At 37.3% G+C, this 24,053-nt stretch overlaps 1 protein-coding gene across 6 annotated transcripts in view; it reads left to right on the top strand.

Moving 5' to 3' along the window:
• Positions 1-24,053, top strand: part of LOC100358984 (vascular endothelial growth factor receptor kdr-like) — a 291,681-nt gene that overhangs the window by 198,605 nt on the left and 69,023 nt on the right. For 3 of the 6 annotated variants that reach the window (XM_051827734.2, XM_070067438.1, XM_070067437.1), the window contains exons 18-28: positions 2,452-2,587; positions 3,618-3,722; positions 4,554-4,667; positions 5,855-5,943; positions 6,962-7,154; positions 15,239-15,336; positions 16,517-16,639; positions 16,744-16,855; positions 17,475-17,574; positions 18,727-18,832; positions 21,680-21,786. In XM_051827734.2, coding sequence (XP_051683694.2) covers positions 2,452-2,587; positions 3,618-3,722; positions 4,554-4,667; positions 5,855-5,943; positions 6,962-7,154; positions 15,239-15,336; positions 16,517-16,639; positions 16,744-16,855; positions 17,475-17,574; positions 18,727-18,832; positions 21,680-21,786 — 1,283 coding nt within the window. Of the gene's footprint in view, positions 1-2,451; positions 2,588-3,617; positions 3,723-4,550; positions 4,668-5,854; positions 5,944-6,961; positions 7,155-15,238; positions 15,337-16,516; positions 16,640-16,743; positions 16,856-17,474; positions 17,575-18,726; positions 18,833-21,679; positions 21,787-24,053 lie in introns of all 6 variants that reach the window. The other 3 variants (XM_051827731.2, XM_051827733.2, XM_051827732.2) reach the window with 1 other exon arrangement.

Genomic DNA, 24,053 nt, shown 5'->3' with positions numbered 1-24,053 from the left:
GGGAGGAAGCTTGCTGCTCCAGTCTAGGAGAAGATAGTTTAAAAAAAGTGGAGAGAGTGCAGTCTCAGGGAATAGTTAAGAAGAAAACAGCAGAGGAAACTCTACATATCAGAGGAACACAGTGGACCTACATGCAGGGCAAAAACACTCATATTACTCTCATGATTATGCCAGATCACATCCCATGAAACTCTTAGGTTTTCTTTCTTTCTTTTTTTTTAATCTTTCTGTTCTTCAAACTGTATTATCTGAATTTTCCTATCTTCTAGTTTCCTGATTCTCTCTTTTGGCTGTTGCAACCTGTTGTTGCATCCCTATAATGAATTTTTTATTTCTATTTTTGTACTTCTTAACTTTGAAATACCTACCTTTCTGGTTTCTTTTTGCCCTTTGAAAGTATTAAGACAGTTGAATCTTTTGTCTGGTAAGACCAAACACAAGTCCAACCTTGAGTTATTCAAGGATAGATTTTATGAATTTATTTCCTGTAAATGATTAATATTATCTTGTATTTTTGCTTGCTTCATCTTTAAAATGAAAACTGGACAATTTAAATATTATAATTTGGTTATTCTGGAATTCCAACTATCCCTCATCTCTTAGGTTTGTAGTTTATATTTGTGATGGATTCTTGTTATTTTTTAGTGACTTTAATTTTTCTAAGTTATTTTCATTTTATTTGAAAGGCAGAGAAAGAGAAAAAGAGAGGTCTTCCGTCTACTGGTTTGCTCCCCAAATGCCCACAACAACCAAAAATGGGCTAGGCTGAAGCCAAGAGCCCAATACTTAATCTGCATCTCCCACATGATTGGTAGTGCCACAAATAGTTGGGCCAGCATCTTCTGCTCCCGGGTGTGCATACTCCTAACACTGAATGTAGTCATTCCAAGTGCTGACTCAATCACAGTGTGAAGTGACAGTCTCTAGTTTAGTTACTTTTTAAATCTATTTTTGTAAAATCTGTAGTCTTTGTCATTTGTGACTACTGATTGTTCTCCTTTAACCTTCTGGTCACCTGATATTTGAACATTTACCTTGTATATCTGGAACTAACTCAAAGGAGAAAAAGAAAAAGTACTCTTCCAGTCTTTGTAGATTGGCCCTCTATTGAGGCACTCCTTTAATACTTAACCATATTGTATATAACTCTCCCTTAGCCTTTCCTTCATACTTACGTGGTTTCTGAAGTTCAGCCTGAAGTGAAAATTTAGTTTCTCCCCAGGCCTTTCCTGAGCATATATTCTAACTTGTATTCTCATAACTTGTTTCGTATTCCAGTATATATAGTAACTTTCAAAAGCCCTTATTTCTTATGTATTTTCTTGCTAGATCTCCTTCTTCCATATTTCTAAGTCTTTTATTTGTCCCAAGTTCTCTCTCTCTCTCTCTCTCTCTCTTTCTCTCTCTCAGTGTGTGTGTGTGTGTGTGTGTGTGTGTCTTTTGGCAAATACCTTTACCTATAAATTCTTTTGGTAAAGCTGCTGGTGAATTAATTATGTCCTTGGGTACGCTCCAAATTGGATGAAACATTTGTGCTACTCCCTGAGGAAACTGCCAAATAGTTTCTGACCTACAACCATAATTTTCCATGAATAAGGTCTGTATTGATCCTTCTGGAAATAGCAACCTGCAGAAAGGTGTTGTGGCTACTGTCATGGTTATTGATAATGATATGGGTTGTTGAGGATGAGAGGCAGGCTTACTCAAAATCAGATTTTTCTTTTTCAGCAAGTCTTCTCTTGGTCACCGTAAATTTCTGAATAGATTCTAGGGTTTTTCAAAAGTTGATTTTGACCATTTTGCCACTTTATTAATTGCTTTTAGGGAGGAAGATAACTTAGAGTTTCCTACCCTCCCATTTTCATTGACATCAGTTTCTGTTATTGATTTTTTTAAGTTCACATTTTTAAAAGTGTATTTATTTACTTGAGAGTTAGAGTTACAAAGAGGAGAGACAGGGGGAAAGATCTTCCATCTGCTGATTTACTCATCAAATGACTGCAACAGCCAGAGCTGGGCCTATCCAAAGCCAGGAGCCAGGATTTTCCTCAGGGTCTCTAATGCAGATGCAGGGGCCCAAGCACCTGGGCCTGCTTCCACTGGTTTCCTAGCTCTAGCAAGGAGCTAGATTGGAGGAGGAGCAGTTAGGATATGAACTGGCACCTATATAGTATTCTGGTGCTGCAAGTGGATGCTTAGCTTATTACACCATAGCACTGGATGCTGTTATTGATTCATAGTAACTCTTTATGACTATTGACCATTATTTGTTGAGTTGGTTATATTTATTTTAATTTTGTTCATGTGGTGTTCTTTATTGTATTTATTCTCTTGACTTTTCTTTCTCGCTTTATGAGCCATACTTCAAAGTAAAATGGGAAACTCCAGAGGTCTTATAGTGTATTAGAAAATCAAGGAAGTATAGTATATTTTTCTCTTTCCCTTCTGCAGCCCAATGTGTCAGAAATCAAAACTGGCTACCTATCTATCATCATGGATCCTGAAGAGATGCCCCTTGATCAACAGTGTGACAGGCTGCCCTATGATGACAGTAAATGGGAATTCCCCAGGGATCGATTACGGCTTGGTGAGCACCAGTATCTATCATACCACCCTTCCACTCTTGCTTTCACTATGGAATTGAAAATCACCCCAGAAAAGGTACAAGAAAAAGCTATTAGGATGCCCTTGGGGTATTAAGTGCTGTTTGGTCCCATTCATGTAGGACCTAGATAATAAGAGATGTGTTTCTAAGATGGTGATAGGAAGGTGAACACAACTATAAGTTAGTAGAACAAAATAGTATTGTGCACATAGCATGAAAATTGGAGTTTTTTGGGCAACTTTAGATAAAGCCATTCAATTAATATCCATGAACTCCATTTTTTAACTATAAAATAAGATATTTATATGGATATATGTTCTATTTGCACTCCATGGTTATTTTCAGAATCTTGTGAGATAACATTTGGAAGTGGATTTTACAAATTTAAAATATAAAACAAATAGAAGGAATAGTTTACTATGGGATTTCTTTGACAAAGATGGCTTAAGCTATAGGGGCCAGAGTTCTTTCCATCATAAGCTAATGAATGTCCCCAGGGGCATATTCAGAATTTTAATAACTAATGTGCTTATTAGTGGAATATATGACTAAAAGTCTTAACTTACAACTACTCAAAAACTGTAATACATTTACTTAAGGAACTGATGTATATCTATAGACCAGAATAGATCTTTCCTAACCCAGATAGTTCCTTTTCTTGATAGTTAAAATGGGCTAACCTTTCATTCAGGTATTCCTCCCATACTTACTGGGTGCCTTCCATGAACTAAACATGATTCTAGGTTCTAGGATACAAGGGCAAACAAGATAGCCTTCAATGAGCTTACTTTCTAGTCAGAGTGATTGATAATAAATAAATATATGCTCTAATACTATGTTATTTAGAGATAAGTATCATGAAGGAAAATGGCATATTATGTGGGATGATGATGAAAGCTCTGCTTGAGTATGTCTTAGATTTAGTGTTCTGTTATCCATAATGAGAAATCATATGTTCACTTTTTTTCTGGGATCTTTCCTTATTTCTAATTTGCAGTTCTTATTCCCTCAGGCAAAATCCTGGGTCATGGTGCCTTTGGCAAAGTGGTAGAAGCTTGTGCCTTTGGCATTGACAGAGCTTCAACCTGTAAAACAGTGGCAGTGAAAATGCTAAAAGGTAATGTCTCTAGTTCTTTGGAGGACATTGAGGAATATCTTCAGGATTTCTTGGGGACTGATGGAAAACTGAACTGCAAAATACATGAGTTTGCTATGGTAGAAGAGGTAGCTACAATCAACTTATATTGTCTAATCCATGAATTCATGGAAACATTGTCCATCCATGGAGGCTTAAGACTATCATGGAAACATGTATGAAAACTTATTTATCCTCTTTTTGTGTCTGGCACCCTAAATATAGAAATAAAGACCTGAGGTTTTAGTTGTTGGCAAGACCAATAGTATCCGGTTAACCATGGTATCTGGCCATTAGAATTCTTACATATTCTTCTATTATATCAGTAGAAATAGATGCTATAGAATATTATTGCGTAGTATATGAACTGAATTCTGCAGTGTTCCAGTCTTAAATAAAACTTGTATGTTTAAACATTCTAATCCATCCTATCCATGCCCTTAATTCTGCACAGAATAATACTTAAAACAACCTAGGCAATTCTTCTAGGAAGTGACTCAGAAAAAGTTTATCACAAATAAGTAGATATCTAAGAGTATCCATTTCAGAATAAGGAAGTGGAAACATTATTGAGGATGACAGTACATAGAGCTCAGAGTACAGGAAGGTCATGCATGTGAAAGTATTATTTATTGTTTACAATACCATTTGGAAAGTACAATAAATAGACAGCTTAGTGGTTATTTTCTGGAACTTTTTTCCAGGATTCTTTTAACAGTAAACAGAATTTCCTATACTGCCCCTGCCTCTCCTAAGGGCAAAAAAAAAAAAAAAAAAATCCTATTGTGCAATTACTGTGTTTATTTAAAGCAGACAGTGCAACTTCCAATGAATGCAAGGCTTTGATGTCAGAGCTGAAGATTCTCATTCACATTGGTCACCACCTCAATGTGGTCAACTTGCTGGGTGCCTGCACTAAGCCTGGAGGTAAGAAGTCTTTCATACCTGACCCAGAACTGATATCTAGTGAACATAGCATCAGATACAATGTCAGACCTGATTTAAAGTGACCTTCCTGTACTTCATGTAAAGTTCTTTTAGCTTATAGACTTGCCACAGTGTACAGGATCCCCAGAGCCTATGTTCTCTATCCCATACGCCAAGCAAAACTGTGCTATGTATGAACATGTTAGGGCTATGTATAATATTCTTGCTAGCTGAATACCTATGGGATCTTGGACACATCAGTTAAATGGAACACATTTGGATGCCAAGAAGATACAGCAATTTATTCATGGCAAAAAAACAATGAAAGCCTCTTAAGTCACGCATCTTAGCTTCAGTAGTATTTACTACCATAACCTGATGAAGGGGTCTCACCCATTTACTCAAAACATTTCTTCATCCCCTCTCCATTTACGGATTTGAAATATTTCTCTGCATTACATCTATTTTTCCTTTATTACATTGGTGCTGCACTTTTTCCTTTCATTTAATATTACTTTAAACATTTTATATTGAGAGTACCTCGTGATTCTATGAGAGTCGTTAAATTGGGACTTGGACTGGGTTGATAGAGAGCAGTGCTGCTGAATTACACAAATGAATGAAACATGCTTTGATTTACATATGGACTGTGGTGTGGGCAAGCATAAGGCTATGGGAAACCTGTAGACAGACTTCACCCTTGTAGTAACACTATTAGAGGCATATAATAAGCAAGAAAGTGGTTTTAGATGTGGGATAACACTGTGGAAGGTGGAAACAGTTACCTTAATTAGGAAATGATGGAACTATCCAGCTAGTTGGGCACCCCTTTGCCTTCATCATTGAACTGTTAGCTGCTTCTGGTCAGGTGCTCTGTGTTTCTGACTCTTGTATCTTCTATATTATACACCTCAGGGACCACCACAGGTAAACTCCGTAGGTTTATTAACCTTGTTTTCCACATTTGCCATCTTCCTTCTCCTCCCTCACCACCCAGCCAGTTGTTTCTGGGATCTATCACTACTGTATCAGCCCAAGAAATTAATCATTGGATTTACAACTAGAGATGATTTGTGAGATTTTGGGAGTTCCCTGGTCAACAGGTTACCAGGACAAGGGGAGACCAAGAGTTGGCTACCCTTAACCATTATTCACTAAAACATGACTGTTGGAATTACTTTTGGAAGGTCCTTTGATGGTCATTGTAGAATTCTGCAGATATGGAAACCTGGCCAATTTTCTGAGAGGGAAGAGAGGAGACTTTGTTGCTTCCAAGGTAGGTTCTCTCAACTGAAACCCAAACCCGAACCCAAGTTTTGATCTTTTTTATATTTTCTAACGGTAAACAGAGAGAAGGTTGGGGGGAATTATAGGCTATAAAACTACTGGTTAGAGGTAGTAGACTGTGCATTTATGTATGCAATAGTGATTTGAAATCTATGAACTCTAAAGTCATATTCAATCCTGAAGTTTCACTGAAGTATGACTCAGCATTCTGACATTTACTTAAATGCTAATTTTGTTTTGTGTAATCCTTAGTTTAAGCTCTGATATCTAGAGTGGCTAGCTAGCCCAAGATGTCATCATGCCCTTAGTCTTCCACAGCCATGAGCTTTAGCCCTCTGTTTTCATCTTGAGATCTCAGTTAAGGCTTTTGGATGGAATGAAAATGCCGCCACTGTCCTTATCTTCCTGGAGGAAAGTAATTTTTCTCTACTTTTTAAATTAGTGGAAAACATTGCATCAGGGTTTTGCTTTATTTTGAAAATTATCTGACACTACTGAGTCATGAATTAGGAAAATAATTTCTAGTATCTCATTGTTTGACTTGAAGCTCTGAACTTAGCTAAAAATTCATTATTTTCAGCCACAAGTTCTTCTTAACCCTAATTTTAGCAAAACAAAAGGTGTTAATGATACTTTTACAACAGAAGGTGTCTCTATCTTATGATCTCTGTTCCATTTTTGAGTAGTATAAAGTTCATGAATATGGCAATTTGATAGTCTTTGGGATACCACATGCCTGACTGTAGGAAGACCTGCTGAATTATGGGACAAGGTGACTTTCTACAATGGTCAGGTCTTGGTATTTTTACAGTCACCAGGAATGAATCAGTTGACATTATGGTATAAGGAAGGGAGTTCTAGATTGGTAGCTATCACTCAGATTTCTCACAAAATATGTGACACATACATCTCCCTGGGCCTCAAATTCCAAAATGAAAATATGGAGTTGGATAGGATGGAAAATCTTAAGGGTTCCTCCAAATCTGAGGATATATTTGTACTCTCAGACTCAGCTCAATGTAGAAAAGAAGATGAAGACCATTCATGATTCTGACAGTGAACTCTCCCAGCTGTCTAAGCACCGTCTGCAGAGTGTGGCTAGCACGGAAAGTTCCACCAGCTCTGGCTTCATTGAAGACAAGAGCTACAGTGATTCCGATGAGGAGGAAGAAAGCAACCGCCGCCTTCTAGGAAGAGTAGGTATGTATAAGTAGGCCCTGTTTGCATGGCCAAAAGTCAAAGCTACTAAGTGATTGGGTTGGGATAATGAGGCCAGTACTAGCAAGTCTGTGCCTGGGTTGAGCGAGGCCTTCCAGGATATCATGTATCTTTCCCCATAGCTATTGCTATCCAACATTTAGGACTTGGCTCCATGCTCAGTTTACACTTACATTAGTAATCAAAGGTAGTTTATATGGATGATATTCCACACTGGTCTAGAGCTTTACAATTTCCAAAGTACCCTTCCATGAATTCCTTCCTCTGACTTATCATGAGATGATTAGGGATGTTCATCAGCATTTTTATAATGGAGAAAATTAAGACTAAGAATGGGGATAATATAAACAATTAACATACATTGTATTGTATTCTAATTATTTTGCATATATTTAAAATCTTAACAAATGGGAACCAATACATTAATAGTATTCAGGAAGACACTGTGGAGTAGTGAGTCGAACTGCTACTTGTGACACCAGCAACCCACATTGAGTGCCAGCTGCTCAAGTTTAGGTTCAGCTACCTGCTAATAAGCCTTGGAAAGCAGCGGAAGATGTCCCATGTACTTGGGTGCCTGTCACCCATGTGAGAGACCTGGATGGAGTTGCATGTTCCTGGCTTCAACCTGACCAAGTCATGGTTGTTGCAGTTATTTGGGGAATGAACCAATGGGTGGAAGATTCTCTCTCACTCTCTCTTACTCTCTCTCTCTCAGTGTGTGTGTGTGTGTGTGTGTGTGTTTGTGTGAAAAGTGATCGCTGTTAGATATAAAAATTGGAATAAGAGAGAGAGAAGATGTACAATTTGGGGCATTCTCAAGCTGACTTGCCCCAAATGGTAGAGTCAGAAAAATGCCAGGGGATTCCAATTTAGTCCCATCAAGATGGCATGTACCAATGCCATTTGACTAGTCTAAGTGATCAATTTCTGTTCACAATTGATCATAATGATAGGTCTAAGAGTCAAAGGGATCACATAAACAAGACTAGTGTCTGCTAATACTAACCGATAGAATAAAAAAGGGAGAGAATGATCCAACATGGGAAGCGAGATACATAGCAGACTCATAGAATGGAAGATGTCCTAAACAGCACTCTGGCCTCAGAATCAGCCCTTAAGGCATTCGGATCTGGCTGAAGAGCCCATGAGAGTATTATAGGCATGGAAAGCCAAGACACTCTGGAAAAAAAAGGCCTCAATGAAAGATCTCCGCGAGTGAGATCCCAGTGGAAAGAATGGGGCCATCAAAGAAGGAGGTACCTTTCTCTGAAGGGAGGAGAGAACTTCCACTTTGACCATAGCCTTGTCCAAATATGATCAGAGTCGGTGAACTCAAAAGGCTTCCATAGCCTCAGCAGCTCATGACAAGAGCCTAGGGTGATTACTGATGCCATAAACAAGAGTGTCAATTTGTTAAGTCAACAACAGGAGTCACTGTGCACTTACTCCTCATGTAGGATCTCTGTCTTTAATGTGTTGTCCAATGTGAAGTAATGCTATAACTAGTATTGAAACAGTATTTTACACTTTGTGTTTCTGTGTGGGTGCAAACTGATGAAATCTTTACTTAATTTATACTAAATGGATCTTCTGTATATAAAGAGAATTGAAAATGTATCTTGATATGAATGGAAGGGGAGAGGGAGTTGGAGATGGGAGGGTTGCGGGTGGGAGGGAAGTTATGGGGGGTAAAAGCCATTGTAATCCATAAGCTGTACTTTGGAAATTTATGTTTGCTAAATAAAAATTAAAAAAAGAAAAAAAATTCTGCCTTTGAAATAAATAAATATTTTGCTAAAATAATGTGTTTATATGGAAAATACTTAATACATATTTAACAGATACTAAGGTATTTTTAAAATACTGGCACTGATATTAACCAGTTTAAATAGATGCCTGATATATTCCTTGGCTGAGGCAAACCTTTCAGTTGCTGGATCACGTTTGTATGATAGAGTAAATGGAATGGTGGGGGCACTTGGGGAGTGTAGGATAATAACTATTTTCCTAAGCAATATATAACTATTTTAAACATAAATGGTTAACATAATTGTAGCAGTATGTACCAATTCAACATTGGCCTGAATATTTGATTATTCAATTCAGCTAATTAAGAAGAGAAATAAAAGTTAAAACCAGACCTTCTACCTCTATCCATTCTTTCTTATACTTCCAAGTCTGAACTGACAGATACAGGCACTGACCTTGAATGGCACATGTTCTGTTCTCTCTGAGGTTTCTGCCTGCTAAGACATTGACTTGTGTTCATGTTCTTCCACAGTTGGCCATCCTCCTGTTTCTTCATTGTTCATCTTGTTACCCATTCTGCCACAAATATACCTTCATGGTTTTTTTTTTTCTGGATTAAAGGGATGAGAGACATGGTACTGGTCTAAGTAGATCTGTTTATTGTTACTGGATCTGCTGTGTGACTCTGAGCTGGTCATAACTCTATGCTTCAGTTTCCATAATTTTACAGTTATGGAATATATTGTATTACAATTTTTAAGTAGAACAAAAAATACTAAAAGGAATAAAATAGTAAGTTGTTCCTCGACAGTCAAGACAAGGGCTGATCAAGTCATTGTTTCTCATAGTGTCCATTTCACTTCAACAGTTTTCCTTTTAAGTGATCAGTTAGTTGTCGCCAATCAGGGAGAACATATGATATTTATCTCTTTGGGACTGGCTTATTTCAATCAGCATGGTGTTTTCCATTCCTCCATTTTGTTTCAAATGACCGTATTTCATCTTTATTTTTACTGCTGTATGGTATTCTATGGAGTACATATTACATAATTTCTTTTTTTTAACATTTATTTAATGAATATAAATTTCCAAAGTACAGCTGATGGATTACAATGGCTTCCCCCTATCATAACTTCGCTCCCACCTGCAAAATTCCCCCTTCCCTCTCCCTCTCCCCTTCCATTTACATCAAGATTCATTTTCAATTCTCTTTATATACAGAAGATCAGTTTAGCATATATTAAGTAAAGACTACATCAGTTTGCACCCACATAGAAACACAAAGTGAAAAATATTGTTTGAGTACTAGTTATAGCATTAAATCACAATGTACAGCACATTAAGGACAGAGATCCTACAAGCTTCCCCTTTGGTGCTCAGTTAGTTGTCGCAGATCAGGCAGAACATATGATATTTGTCCCTTTGGGACTGGCTTAATTCACTCAGCATGATGTTTTCCAAATTCCTCCATCTTGTTACAAATGACTGCGTTTCATTGCTTTTGACTGCTGTATAGTATTCTATAGAGTACATGTCCCATAATTTCTTTATCCAGTCTACTGGTGATGGGCATTTGGGTTGGTTCCAGGTCTTAGCTATTGTGAATTGAGCTGCAATAAACATTAGGGTGCAGACCGCTTGTTTATTTGCCAATTTAATTTCCTTTGGGTAAATTCCAAGGAGTGGGATGGCTGGGGTGAATGGTAGGGTTATATTCAGGTTTCTGAGGCATCTCCAGACTGACTTCCATAGTGGCTTAACCAGTTTGCATTCCCACCAACAGTGGGTTAGTGTCCCTTTTTCCCCAAATCCTCTACAGCATCTATTGTTGGTAGATTTCTGAATGTGAGCCATTCTAACGGGGGTGAGGTGAAACCTCATTGTGGTTTTGATTTGTGTTTCCCTGATTGCTAGTGATCTTGAACATTTTTTCATGTGCCTGTTGACCATTTGAATTTCCTCTTCTGAAAAATGTCTATTGAGGTCCTTGGCCCATCTCTTAAGTGGGTTGTTTGTTTTGATGTTGTGGAGTTTCTTGATCTCTTTGTAGATTCTCGTTATCAACCCTTTATCTGTTGTATAGTTTGTGAGTATTTTTTTCCCGTTCTGTTGGTTGCCTCTTCACTTTCCTGACTGTTTCTTTTGAAGTACAGAAACTTCTGAATTTGATGCAATCCCAAATGTTAATTTTGGCTTTGACTGCCTGTGCTTCTGGGGTATTTTCCAAGAAGTCTTTGCCGGTACCTATATCTTGCAGGGTTTTTCCAGTGTTCTCTAGTAATTTGATGGTGTCGGGTCATAGATTTAAGCCTTTAATCCACGTTGAGTGAATTTTTGTGTAAGGTGAAAGGTAGGGGTCTTGCTTCATGATTCCAGTTTTCCCAGCACCATTTATTGAATAGACTGTCCTTTCTCCAGGTATTGGTTTTGGATCCTTGATCAAAAATAAGTTGGCTGTAGATGTTTGGATTGATTTCTGGTGTTTCAATTCTGTTCCACTGGTCTACCCATCTGTTTCTATACCAGTACCATGCTGTTTTGATAACAACTGCCCTGTAGTATGTCCTGAAATCTGGTATTGTGATGCCTCCGGCTTTGTTTTTGTTGAACTAGATTGCTTTAGCTATTCGAGGTCTCCTGTGTCTCCATATGAATTTCAGCATCATTTTTTCTAGATCTGAGTAGAATGGCTTCGGTATTTTGATTGGTATTGCATTGAATCTGTAAATTGCTTTTGGGAGAATGGACATTATGATGATCTTGATTCTTCCAATCCATGAGCATGGGAGATTTTTCCATTTTTTTGGTATCCTCTTCTATTTGTTTCTTTAAGGTTTTGTAATTTTCATCATAGAGATCTTTAACGTCGTTGGTTAAGTTTATTCCAAGGTATTTGATTGTTTTTGTAGCTATTGTGAATGGGATTGATCTTAGAAGTTCTTTCTCAGCCATGGCATTGTTTGTGTATACAAAGGCTGTTGATTTTTGTGCATTGATTTTATATCCTGCTACTTTGCCAAACTCTTCTATGAGTTCCAATAGTCTCTTAGTAGAGTTCTTTGGATCCCCGAAGTAAAGAATCATATCATTTGCAAAGAGGGATCGTTTGAGTTCTTCCTTCCCGATTTGTATCCCTTTAATTTCATTTTCTTGCCTAATAGCTCTGGCTAAAACTTCCAGAACTATATTGAATAGCAGTGGTGAGAGGATTCCCTCTTTTTTGATTTTTCTAAATAGTTTGAGAAGAATTGGAGTTACTTCTTCTTTAAATGTCTGGTAGAATTCAGCAGTGAATCCATTTGGTCCTGGGATTTTCTTTGTTGGGAGGGCCTTTATTACTGATTCAATCTCTGACTCAGTTATGGATCTGTTTAGGTTTTCTGTGTCTTCATGGTTCAATTTAGGTAGGTTGCATGTGTCCAGGAATCTATCCATTTCTGAAAGATTTCCCTGTTTGCTAGCATACATACATTCCAGGGGATTCCAATTTAAGCCCAATAGGATGGCATGTACCAAATGCCATCTTAATTGTTTAAGTGATCAGCTTATTTTCATAATTTATCAAAAAGATAGGATTAAGTGTCAAAGGGATTACATAAATAAGACCAGTGTCTGCAAATAATAATTGATATAATCAAAAAGGAGAGGACGATCCTACATGGGAAGCAGGATACATAGCAGACTCATAGATGGCAAATGCCCTAAACAGCACTCTGGCCTCATAATCAGCCCTTAATGCATTCAGGTCTGGCTAAAAAGCCCATGAGTGTTTCACAGGCATGGAAAGCCAAGACACTGTGGCAAAAAAAGAAAGATCTCTGTGAGTAAGATCTCAGGAAAGAAGGAGGTTCCTTTCTCTGAAGGGAGGAGAGAACTTGCACTTTGACTATGGCCTTGTCTAAGTAAGATCAGAGTTAGCACACTCAATGGCTTCCATAGCCTTGGCAGCTCATGACATGAGCTTTGGGTGATTACTGACGTCATAAACAAGAATGTTAATTTTTAAATTAGCAGTGGGGTTCACTATGCACCCTCTCCCCATGTAGGATCTCTGTCCTTAATGTGTTGTACTATGTGAATTAACATTAAAACTGCTACTCAAACATTACTCTATACTTTGTGTGTCTGTGTGGATGCAGTCTGTTGAAATCTTTACTTAGTATATACTAAGTTGATCTTCTGTATATAAAAATAAGTAAAAATGAATCTTGATGAAGAATGGGATGGGAGATGTAATGGGAGTTGGGATGGTTGCGGGTGGGAGTGAGGTTTTGGGGAGAAAAGCTGCTATAATTGAAAAGTTCTACTTTCGGAATTTATTAAATAAAAGTTGAAAAAATATTGTATTTATTTTTTGAGAGCTGTTGTTGCAAACAGTGAGAGGGAGAGACAGATAGAAATATCTTCCTTCCGTTGGTTCACTCTGCAGATGGCCACAATGGCCGGAGCTGTGCTGATGGAAGCCAGGAACCTGGTGCCTCTTCCCAGTCTCCCACGTGGGTGCAGGACCCCAAGTACTTGGGCCATCCTCTATTGCTTTCCCAGGGCATAGCAGAGAGCTGGATTGGAAGAAGGGCAGCTGGGACTAGAACCAGCTGAGGATTAACCTAGTGTGCCACAGTACCAGCCCAAACCCTCACCTTGACTGTCAAGGAACTGTTTTTTATTTTTATTTTAATTTTTGTATTTTTTATTTTCCATTTTTTATTTTCTCTTCTTCATACTAAATGTTGAACTCTTTACTAAACAGAGTTAATTATATATATGTATGTATTAAATATATGTATGTAAGTTAAATGAAAATTAATATCAGTAAAAAAGATGTGGGAATAAGATAGGGGTGAGGAAGTTTTTATCTGTAAAACTGTAAAATGCCATCTTAATTGTTGAAGTGATCATATTAAGTGTAAAAGTGAACATATAGATAGGATTATGTGTTAAAGAGACCATATAAATAGTATCAAGTGCCTGTTAATAATAATAGAATTAAAAAGGACAGAATGTCCAGCATGGGAAGCAGTCCACACAGTAGACTCATAGAATGGCAATCACTTTAAGTAATACTGTGACCTCAGAATCAGGCCCTAAAGTATTTGGATGTGGTTGAAAAGCCCACAAGAGCAATTCAGGCATGGAAAGCCAAGACAGTGTGGCAAAAAATATCCTACATGAAGGATCTCTGTGAATGAGACCCCAGTTGAAAGAAGTGCCCATCAAAGAAGGATGTACTTTTCTCTGAAGGGAGGAAAGAACTTCACTTTGCTTATGCTCTTGTCTAAATTCTGATGGACTTCGTAGTCATAAAATGCTTCCATAGCATTTGCAGCTCATGTTAAGAGCCTCATGTTATCACTGACATCATAAATAAAAGCATTAATTGGTAAATTAACAACAGAAGTCACTGTGTGCTTACTTCTCAATAGGACTTCTGTCCTTATGAGTTGTATTATGAGAATTAACTGCAAAACTTGTTCTCAAACAGTATTTTTTATGTTATGTGTGTATGTGTACAAACTGTTGAAATCTTTACTTAGTATAGAGTTGGTCCTCTCTATATAAAGTTAATTAAAATGAATCTTAATGAAGAATGGGATGGGAGAGGAAATAGGTGGTGGGCCGGAAGTGGGAGTGGGAGTGTGGGTATCAGGAGGAAAACCACTATATTCCTAAAATTGTACCTATGAAAATTGGATTCATTAAATAAAAACTTTAAAATAAAAATAAATAAAAAATAAAAGTGTATAAAAAAGAATTTTTAAAAGACCTAATCCTACTGTCATTATGGCATAAAGTTGTAAAATGCAGAAGGAATTTCTGTGGACCTTACATTGATGGAAAGAAATTAAAGGGAAAGCAATCTAGTAATGAGTAGAGCAAATACATGATGACCAGACATTTTGGGTGTAATTCAGACTTGTAGTCACCATGAATAATGGACAAAATTTCAAACTTTGACATCCAAAAATCATCTTCTGTATTCCCTCCTACACGCAGAAGAGGCAAGGAAATCTGGACAAACCATGTATTCTTTTCTGGAAGAAAATACATGATGAACAAATAACAGTTAAGATATGAGCTGTGGAATCCCTAGAGACAACCTTGTAGATTATTTTGATTCACAACGATATATACTCATCACTTAAAAACATAGTGTCTTAGTTCAGTAAAGCACATCGAGTTCTGTTGTCAAAAAGCTTTGCCGCAATCTGAAGAGAAACCATTTCTCTTCAGATCTCTTTACCACTACCTCTTTAGACTTGTGGGGTATTTTTTTCAACTACTGGCCTTCCATAGCTGTTTCTACTCTTCTCTAGACTTGGATGATCTCTACAAGCACCCCCTCACCTTGGAGGACCTGATCTGCTATAGCTTCCAAGTAGCAAAGGGCATGGAGTTCCTTGCTTCCAGAAAAGTGAGCATCTACTCATTTTCTTTCATCCTTATTACCTGGGGGAGGGGGCACAGAGAGTGAATTTCCATGACACCATTCTCCATGGTAGATAATGGTAGATAATTTTTTTCCTATAATCCACTCTCATACTTATTACTCTCCCTCTTTATATTTGCTCTTTGAAAAATTTACACACACTAAACTTAGAGATAGCTATTCATCTGCCTACTTGCAGTTGTTATAGACTTGCTTATCAAGCTCAAATACAGTAGATGGCTGAAATATATAGATTTAATCAGTGTCTTGTGTATGCTATTGTATATTGGGATAAAATTAATTTAACAGAAATTTCTGTATAATGTACATTTTGCTAATACCTGGAGTTACATGTATGAAAGATAAAAGTACTCTTTCCTCAGAATCCAGGGAGGAAGATAAATACTACATATAACAAAATATGCTAGATCCTATGGTAGAAGTATGAAATAATTGCTTTATGACTTATAGAAAAGGAGAAATGGAAAATCTGTGAAGATTTCTCAGAAGAAGTTATAGTTAAATAGTATTATGAAGACATGAAAAATTTAGAATATAAATGCATGATGATGAGTGAGAATAGATATAGTTAAAGAAAGAACTTGACACCAATTGTGGAAGGCTTTGAATGACAAGCCAAGAAACTGATTTCTAATTTTCACAAAATAAAATTTTTAATTAGGAATTTCACCTGCTTAAAATTGATGCTTTAGGAATTGAATTTTGATAGCCAGAGTAGAACATAGACTAATCCATGGGCCTGGAGTAGAAGCAGGGAGAGTGGTTAAGAAACCATTGCATTTGCCCAGATGAGAGAAAATAATCTTTGTACCTCAGGACACTAGCAGTGGAATACAAGAGAGGGGTTAGATCTAGGGTAATATAGTTACTTAGTGTGCAAGGGGAAAAACATGCTACTTGCAGCTAAATGACAGCTATAACCCCAGTGATTCTGTCTACCTAGGCAAATTTCAAAATGGAGCAATTCATCTGTATCTTCATAAATATTAGGTTAAAACTTTTATCAGAGACTAGGCAACTCTAAAACGCTTTCCTTGTTTGCTCTCATTGCTTTTCACCTCCACACTCATTGTTAAGTCTCTCTCACAGCAGAGAATCTGTTAACTTGAACAATTGCAGAGCCAACTTTCTCCCTTTGCTTTAGTGCATTCATCGAGACTTGGCTGCTCGGAACATCCTTCTAGCTGATAACAATGTTGTGAAGATCTGTGATTTCGGTTTGGCTAGAGACATCTACAAAGACCCTGACTATGTCTGGAAAGGAGATGTAAGTTCAAGGTTCCTTGACACAAAGCACCAAGCTCAAGATCTTTGGTTCTGTTGAGGTTATGGTCTCTATTCTCATGGTTCTATCCTATCTTGGTTTTCTAGGCAAGACTCCCACTTAAGTGGATGGCACCAGAAGCCATTTTTGACAAAGTTTATACCACCCAGAGTGATGTGTGGTCCTTTGGAGTCTTGCTTTGGGAAATATTCTCTCTGGGTAAGTGTGTCTGTTTCTGGCCACCCATCTCCACTTTTAATTACAGCTGCTATTATGACAGAACTCTTAAAAAACAGAAATTGCAGCAATATTGAGACCATCTTTAATATCAACGACTTAGAAAATGTCTTCTAGATTTTCCAAATTTACTGAATGTGAACAATCAGATGAAAGTGATGATGTTGAGAATCTCACTTATCTGTGTGTTGTCATAGGTGTGCATACTTTTGTAATCTCTTTATCTCTTTTAAACTAGGATTCAGACTTGAGAGATGTACTTTTACTTAATTATCACCTATAAAAGATTTTTAAATTGTTTTTCATTTCTCAACTTAAAATTCACTCACAGCCCATATTTGTCTAATCAGTGACAGGTTGTTCTTAAGACCTTAGAACAGAATCATGTAATAAGTTAAAAAGGTGATATGATAAGAGCCTTCAGACACATCAAACAACAGTTTGATGCTCTTCCCATATTATATTATATTGAAATATAGGTAACATCTCAGCAAAATCACCGAACTATAGATAAACTTAATAATTAAGAGCATGGAACCATTCTTATGGGTTGTTTATTCCATGGACATGAATGAGATGTGTGTCTTTTCTTCTATACCAGGTGCCTCGCCATACCCAGGAGTACAAATAGATGAAGACTTCTGCCGTCGGCTTAAAGAGGGAACACGAATGAGATCTCCTGAATATTCCACCCCTGAAATGTTAGTTCTCCTTCAGATTAAGAGTCACCAAATTAAACTAATTTTAGATAAAAGTGTCAAAGTAAATATCATGGATTATCTATAACACATGAAAGGATCTCTTTGAAAGCTGAGCTTTTTTTCTGTCCTTGTAAATTTATAGTAATAGTCACAATATAAAGATGGTTTATGAAACTGGAGAGCAAAATTTCATGTGAAGGTGTATATAGTGATATTTTGATGAAATCCATGTTATAAAATATATTCTATGTAACCATGGCACTGGCTAGGTCCTTTAAAATCCTTAGATTTTTGTACATATATGTTTCAAGCTAATGAGTAAAACTTACAACCCAGAAATAAGAGTTCCCAGAACAGTCTCCATTGAGCTTTTGTCATAAAGTGTGGCCACCCACTTTATACCAAACTGGAGCCAATTCCTTGAGGTCTCTCACTGGTTTGCTAAATAAATACATGTGACTTCAATTGGTGGTAAAAGTAGATAGGAAAATCCATAATCCCATAGTGATATATAGATAAATACAAGACTTTCAGTCAGTTTATTGAACAGCAATTTCAGCATGAAGCTGAACTCACTGTTTAATTGGTGGCTTATTTGTCAAAATCATTGGAAAAGAACAGGCTGGGATTCCAGTGTAGGCACTAAAAATCTAAAAATTATGGTGTTTTACACTATTTCCCAAGGATGTATCATGATATTTGAAGACCAAATTACAACTCTGTGACCTTAATGATTCTGAGAGTCAGAAATCCAAGATTACTAAAAGCCAGGAGCCTCAACACAAATGTAGAAGTCTCATCATTCACATCCCTCTTATACTAGTCCAGAGTTAGGTGACAGACCCAAATGGTATTTTTCTCTCCTTAAGTTAATGTTTTCTAAATATCTGGAGTTAAGAGTAGACTAAATATGGGTGATTATACACATATATTCGTACATCTAGAGCTGAAATAAGTGGAAAATATGGGTACATAGGGTTAATGAACAGATAGGGACCAGACAGGATTTTCAGAAACCTTACTTCAATGCCATCGCAAAGAATGCTATGTGAAATTGTGAAAATTACCCCAGGTGTAATCCATAATAAAAGTTAGAGAAGCAGTGGGAATAGGGAATGGAGACTAGCATGTTTTTTTTTTCCCAACCTGCAGCTACCAGACTATGCTTGACTGCTGGCACAGTGTGTGCACCCTAAGACCCAACTTCTCAGACCTGGTTGGGCGTCTTGGAGATCTCCTACAGGCAAATGTTCAGCAGGTATGCATTGCTTCCTTCATTTGCTCATTCAATGTCTTTTTACTATTGTCCCTAAAAGATAGTTTTCAGAGATCTGAGCACTACAAAGATGGACCATACCTACGTTAAGTCCTCAGGAAACTAAAAATAACTACTCAGTAGGAGAGTAAGATAAAGAATTATAATGTGATGGGATAAGCAAAATAGAAGACAGTACAAAGAAAATAACACCTGCAGAAGCTGCATGTGATTAAGGACATTGGCAATCCTTCATGAAAATATGTGAGCATCTGATCTGTTCCAGATACTGCATTGGGCAATGGGGATATCAAGATAAAAAAATGAACTCCTTATCTATATTAATACAAAAATCTAGTAAGGGAGTCAAATAAGAAAGCCAAGTCTTACAGTAGAATATTAGTGCCAGGAAGAAGGTGTGCAAAAAGTCTGGAGAAATTAGCAGGAGATAAACTCTGCATAAGTGAAAGAAAGTGTGAACATTTTCAGTATTCTTAATTTTTTTTTCCATCTCTTTTATGATAAAAGGTAGAACATGTTTGTAGCTGAGAAGTTTTTTTCAGCCTGCTTCCTGCCAGTAAAAATTGGGGAGCGTTAAGTCTTCTTTTCATTTTATACTGTCCCTGTCTCTTTAAGTCCGACTTGGTAGTAATTCTACTCATAAAATTCACCCAAAAACTTTGTGTGATTCCTGAGAGTATCAGTGAAATTCATTCCATTTTACAAAAGGCACACTCACAAGTCTTTTATTGGACATACTATCCTATAATTTAATCTCTTGATAAGAAAACTGAGTGAAATGTCTTTAAACTTTCTAGAAGCTCTGGTGTTGGTATTTGTTGTCTTCCTTAACTTCGTCTTCAAACCATGTCTTCTTGATGATGTCCTGAATATCATCTTTGCTTAGAAATTACATCATTATTTCAACGCATTTTGTTATCAGAGAAGATTATAGAGTTTTCAACTGGGGTTCGTATTGTGGTCTACTATGTAAAGCTGCTGCCTGTGATGCTGGCGTCCATTTAAGTACCCGTTCAAATCCCAGCTGCTCTAGTTCTGATCCAGCTCCCTGTTAATGTGCCTGGGAAAGCAGTGGAAGATGGTCCAAGTGTTTGGGCCTCTGCACTCATATTGGAGGCCTGGAGGAAGCCCTTGGTTCCTTGCTTCAGATTGGCCCAGCTCTGGCCATTTGTGGCTATTTGGGGAGTGAACCAGCAGGTGGAAGCTCTTAAGCCCCCAACTGTATCTCTTCATTACTCTGCATTTTGAATAAATAAGTAAATCTTTTAAAAAAGAGTCTTAGATTTTATTTAATAATTAATTCTTTCTTCAAATATATGTCTCATCCTCTTAATTTTACTAGAAGTAGCAAGAAGAAATCTGGTGGCATCTTTAATATTTTCTTTGAAAAAAGTGTAAGCAAATCACTGCATTTATTAGGCATGTTTCCTACTTTTCACTTATCTACAGTCAATTTTGGTATGAGGCTGTCTGCCACTACAGTTTATTTATTAAATAAAAGTTGAAAAGGAAGAAAAAGAAAAAAATTATATCTTCATTCATCATTTATGTACAACCCTGGTATTGGAAGTTTTACAGAACGTTTAGTCAAGAAAAAGAAATAAAAGAAATCCAAATTAGAAAGTAAAAAGTAAAATTATTTTTTGTTCATGGGTGACATATTACCTAAAGATACTTAGAATTCAGCAATAAGGAACTCGTCGAACTAACAAATAAATTTAGCTAAGTTATAACACCACATGTTTTTGTCTCATATGTGGAAGTTAAAAATTATATCTGTGTTATCTGTGTATCTATTTGTCTATATTTGGTATGAATCTTAAATACTGATTACTATAGGCTCGAATATAGGAGGAGATCTGATAATAGGTGCCAAATACAGTTGGGTGACAGTAATGAGCTCTGGTGTTTCACTTCACAGCAGGCTAACTATTGTCTATAATAAGGGAAATAAAAGGTCTAATAACCTGGTGTGATTGACTTATGCTGTGTGTTTCTGTTGAAATAATACAGATATTTCATATTAACCCAACATTTTAAGTAAGTAAATACATAAAACAACATAAAAATCGGTTTTGTTTCCACAGTAAAAATGAATAATCTTAAAAATAAATTAAGGAGAAAATCTCATATACAGTATTATTAAACAGAATAAAATGCTTAGTCATCTTAACTACTAAACCAAATACACAACCCTCAAGTTTACTTTTTAATTATATTCCAAAGCCAATAAAAGGCAACACTCAGGTCTTAGGTAACTCAAATTGAATCAGGTACAGTGTTTTAGCTCCTCTCTACCACAATCCTGTTGCTACTTCTCAACAAATTATGTTGCTGAAACTTTATGAGGAAAGGATTTGATCTTCTGCCATTGACTGACTTTAAATTTTCTACTGGTTCTCAAATAAAAGTAAGTTAAGTAGTGTTTCAAAGGAATTATCAATTTTTTTTATTATGACTTCTTACAACAGGCATCTACCTCAAAGAATTTGAATTAATTTATCCATTCAAGTACTTACAAGTTGCTTTATAGCACTAGGTGTACATTAGTCTCTTTGAGGCAGGAGGTAGCTTTTAGAGCTTTTTAGCTAAGGCAAAGTTGTTAGAGTATTTCAAAACTTTTAAGCTTGGTACTTGTGGGATTCTGAGCAGTTTACTTTCCCACCTCTTTTGGAGCTCAACATCCTCATCTGGAAACATGGGCAGTGACTTAACCTTCTGCACCACAGCACCTGCCCCATAGCTAAATGTAATCAGGGAGGGGACTCACAAATTTGTTAGCATATTTTACAACCTGTGAATGTTTTACATGTCTCTTTTCTCATGCAGGATGGCAAAGACTACATCCCCCTCAGTGGCACTGATGGAATGCCCACCTTTATGGCTCTGGATCCAGTGCAAGAGACCATGAGCAGTGATACCACCTTGGAAGACAGGTGACATCCCGTAGCTCTTCCTTCTTTCAGATGATGGTTAGGGAAATTTCTGAGAAGCACAGTTGTCAATAATAGGTAGTTATTTAAAGAGAGTTTTCAAAAAAGTTATACTCCTTTCTTCCTAGTCTGTGTTTTGAAGAAACAGAGATAAGCAGTTGGAGCCAGATGGAAGTTACAATTCCAGCTTTATTACTTGATACAAGTTAGTTTGGAGACCAGGCTTACATTGCAGTAAGTGGGACTTGGTAACATTCTTGGTTTAGACCAATCCCCGCACTGCAGGACTTTCTGACAGAGGGAATACAATTTTTGCAGGCAAGAAAACCTCAAAAAGAAAGGCGTATCTGAAAAGAGCATTCTGATTTCTTTTTTTTTTCAACTTTTATTTAATAAATATAAATTTCCAAGAATGTCAACATTCACCATGTTTCTTAATTATAATACTAGAAGTACTAACTACTCTGGGAAGAAAAAGAAACAAATTTCTAAATTACAAAAGAGAAAATCAAATTGTCCCTGTTTGCAGAAAACTTTATCTTATGTGTAGAAAACCCAACAACTTCCTCAAAAAAACAATTATAAATACCACACAAAATGAATGAAGTTCGAAGATATAAAATCAACATAAAATTGGTAGGATTTCTATATATCAATAGTGAATTATCTGAAAAATAAACTTAGAAAATAATTTCATACATTATGGCTATAAAGAATACCTAGGGATAAATTTTACCAAGGAGTTTAAAGATTTCTGCATTGAAAGCTGTGAAACATTGAACTATATCTATGGAGTGCATAAGATCTGTTCTCTTTAAATTGATAAACAATTTTAAATAAATAAATAATCTGTAGCATCACTGGGGCATAGTGGCTCTTCAAACTCTTATTCTACTATAGTTTTTTTTTTTTTTTGACAGGCAGAGTGGACAGTGAGAGAGAGAGACAGAGAGAAAGGTCTTCCTTTTTGCCGTTGGTTCACCCTCCAATGGCCGCCGCGGCCAGCACGCTGCAGCCGGCGCACCGTGCTGATCTGATGGCAGGAGCCAGGTACTTATCCTGGCCTCCCATGCGGGTGCAGGGCCCAAGCACTTGGGCCATCCTCCACTGCACTCCCTGGCCACAGTAGAGAGCTGGCCTGGAAGAGGGGCAACCGGGACAGAATCCGGCGCCCCGACTGGGACTAGAACCCCGGTGTGCCAGTGCCGCAAGGCAGAGGATTAGCCTAGTGAGCTGCAGCGCCGGCCTCTACTATAGTTTTGATGATCTGTTATTACTTCAAAATTTACTGTACATTAGTAAGATGATCATTTTACCTTCAATTATTTATGATCATTTTCAATATTCCTACTGAACTAGGGTGTTTTTGCTTTTTATTTGTTAAAATTTTATTTGGTGAAGTATTAAGCCTTTATACTGTAGTGTAAATTTAAAATGTTTTCTGAAATACTAAAAAAGAATGAAGGAAAGGGAAAAGAAAGGAGGAGATGGAAGGGAAAAAGAGTAGGGGATGGAGGGAGGAAGGGAATATCATTATGTTCTTAGAAATGTATCTACAAAGTCTATTGAATCTGTTAAAACTAATCACAAATTAAAAATAAGAAATGAAAAAGCCTATGAAATACTGATTAAAGAAATTAAAAAGAACACAAAAAATGGGAAGACATTTTCTGTCAATAGATTGGAGGATTCAGTGTTGTGCCCCAAGTGATGGCATGATCCAAAGCATTCCCTATGCAAATACTGGACATGTTCAGATAACTAGACAAAGCAAATTACATGTAAACTCCCCCCCAACATGCACATGTGCACACACACTCAGAAACAACAACCTGAGTACCCAAAGCAACCTTGAGCAAACCAGAGCAAAGCAGGAAGCATTATAATGCATGACTTCAAAATACATTGCAAGGTATTGATGGCCGGCGCCGCAACTCACTAGGCTAATCCTCCGCCTTGTGGCGCCGGCACACCGGGTTCTAGTCCCAGTTGGGGTGCCGGATTCTGTCCTGGTTGCCCCTCTTCCAGGCCAGCTCTCTGCTGTGGCCAGGGAGTGCAGTGGAGGATGGCCCAAGTCCTTGGGCCCTGCACCCCATGGGAGACCAGGATAAGTACCTGGCTCCTGCCATCTGATCAGCGCGGTGCGCCGGCTGCAGCGTGCTGGCCGCGGCGGCCATTGGAGGGTGAACCAATGGCAAAGGAAGACCTCTCTCTCTGTCTCTCTCTCACTGTCCACTCTGCCTGTCAAAAAAAAAAAATACATTGCAAGG

This window comes from Oryctolagus cuniculus, chromosome X (assembly GCF_964237555.1).
Source record: "Oryctolagus cuniculus chromosome X, mOryCun1.1, whole genome shotgun sequence".
NCBI lineage: Eukaryota > Metazoa > Chordata > Mammalia > Lagomorpha > Leporidae > Oryctolagus > Oryctolagus cuniculus.
The sequence above is the reverse complement of the archived record's forward strand: the minus strand, read 5'-3'. Positions and strand labels throughout refer to the sequence as shown.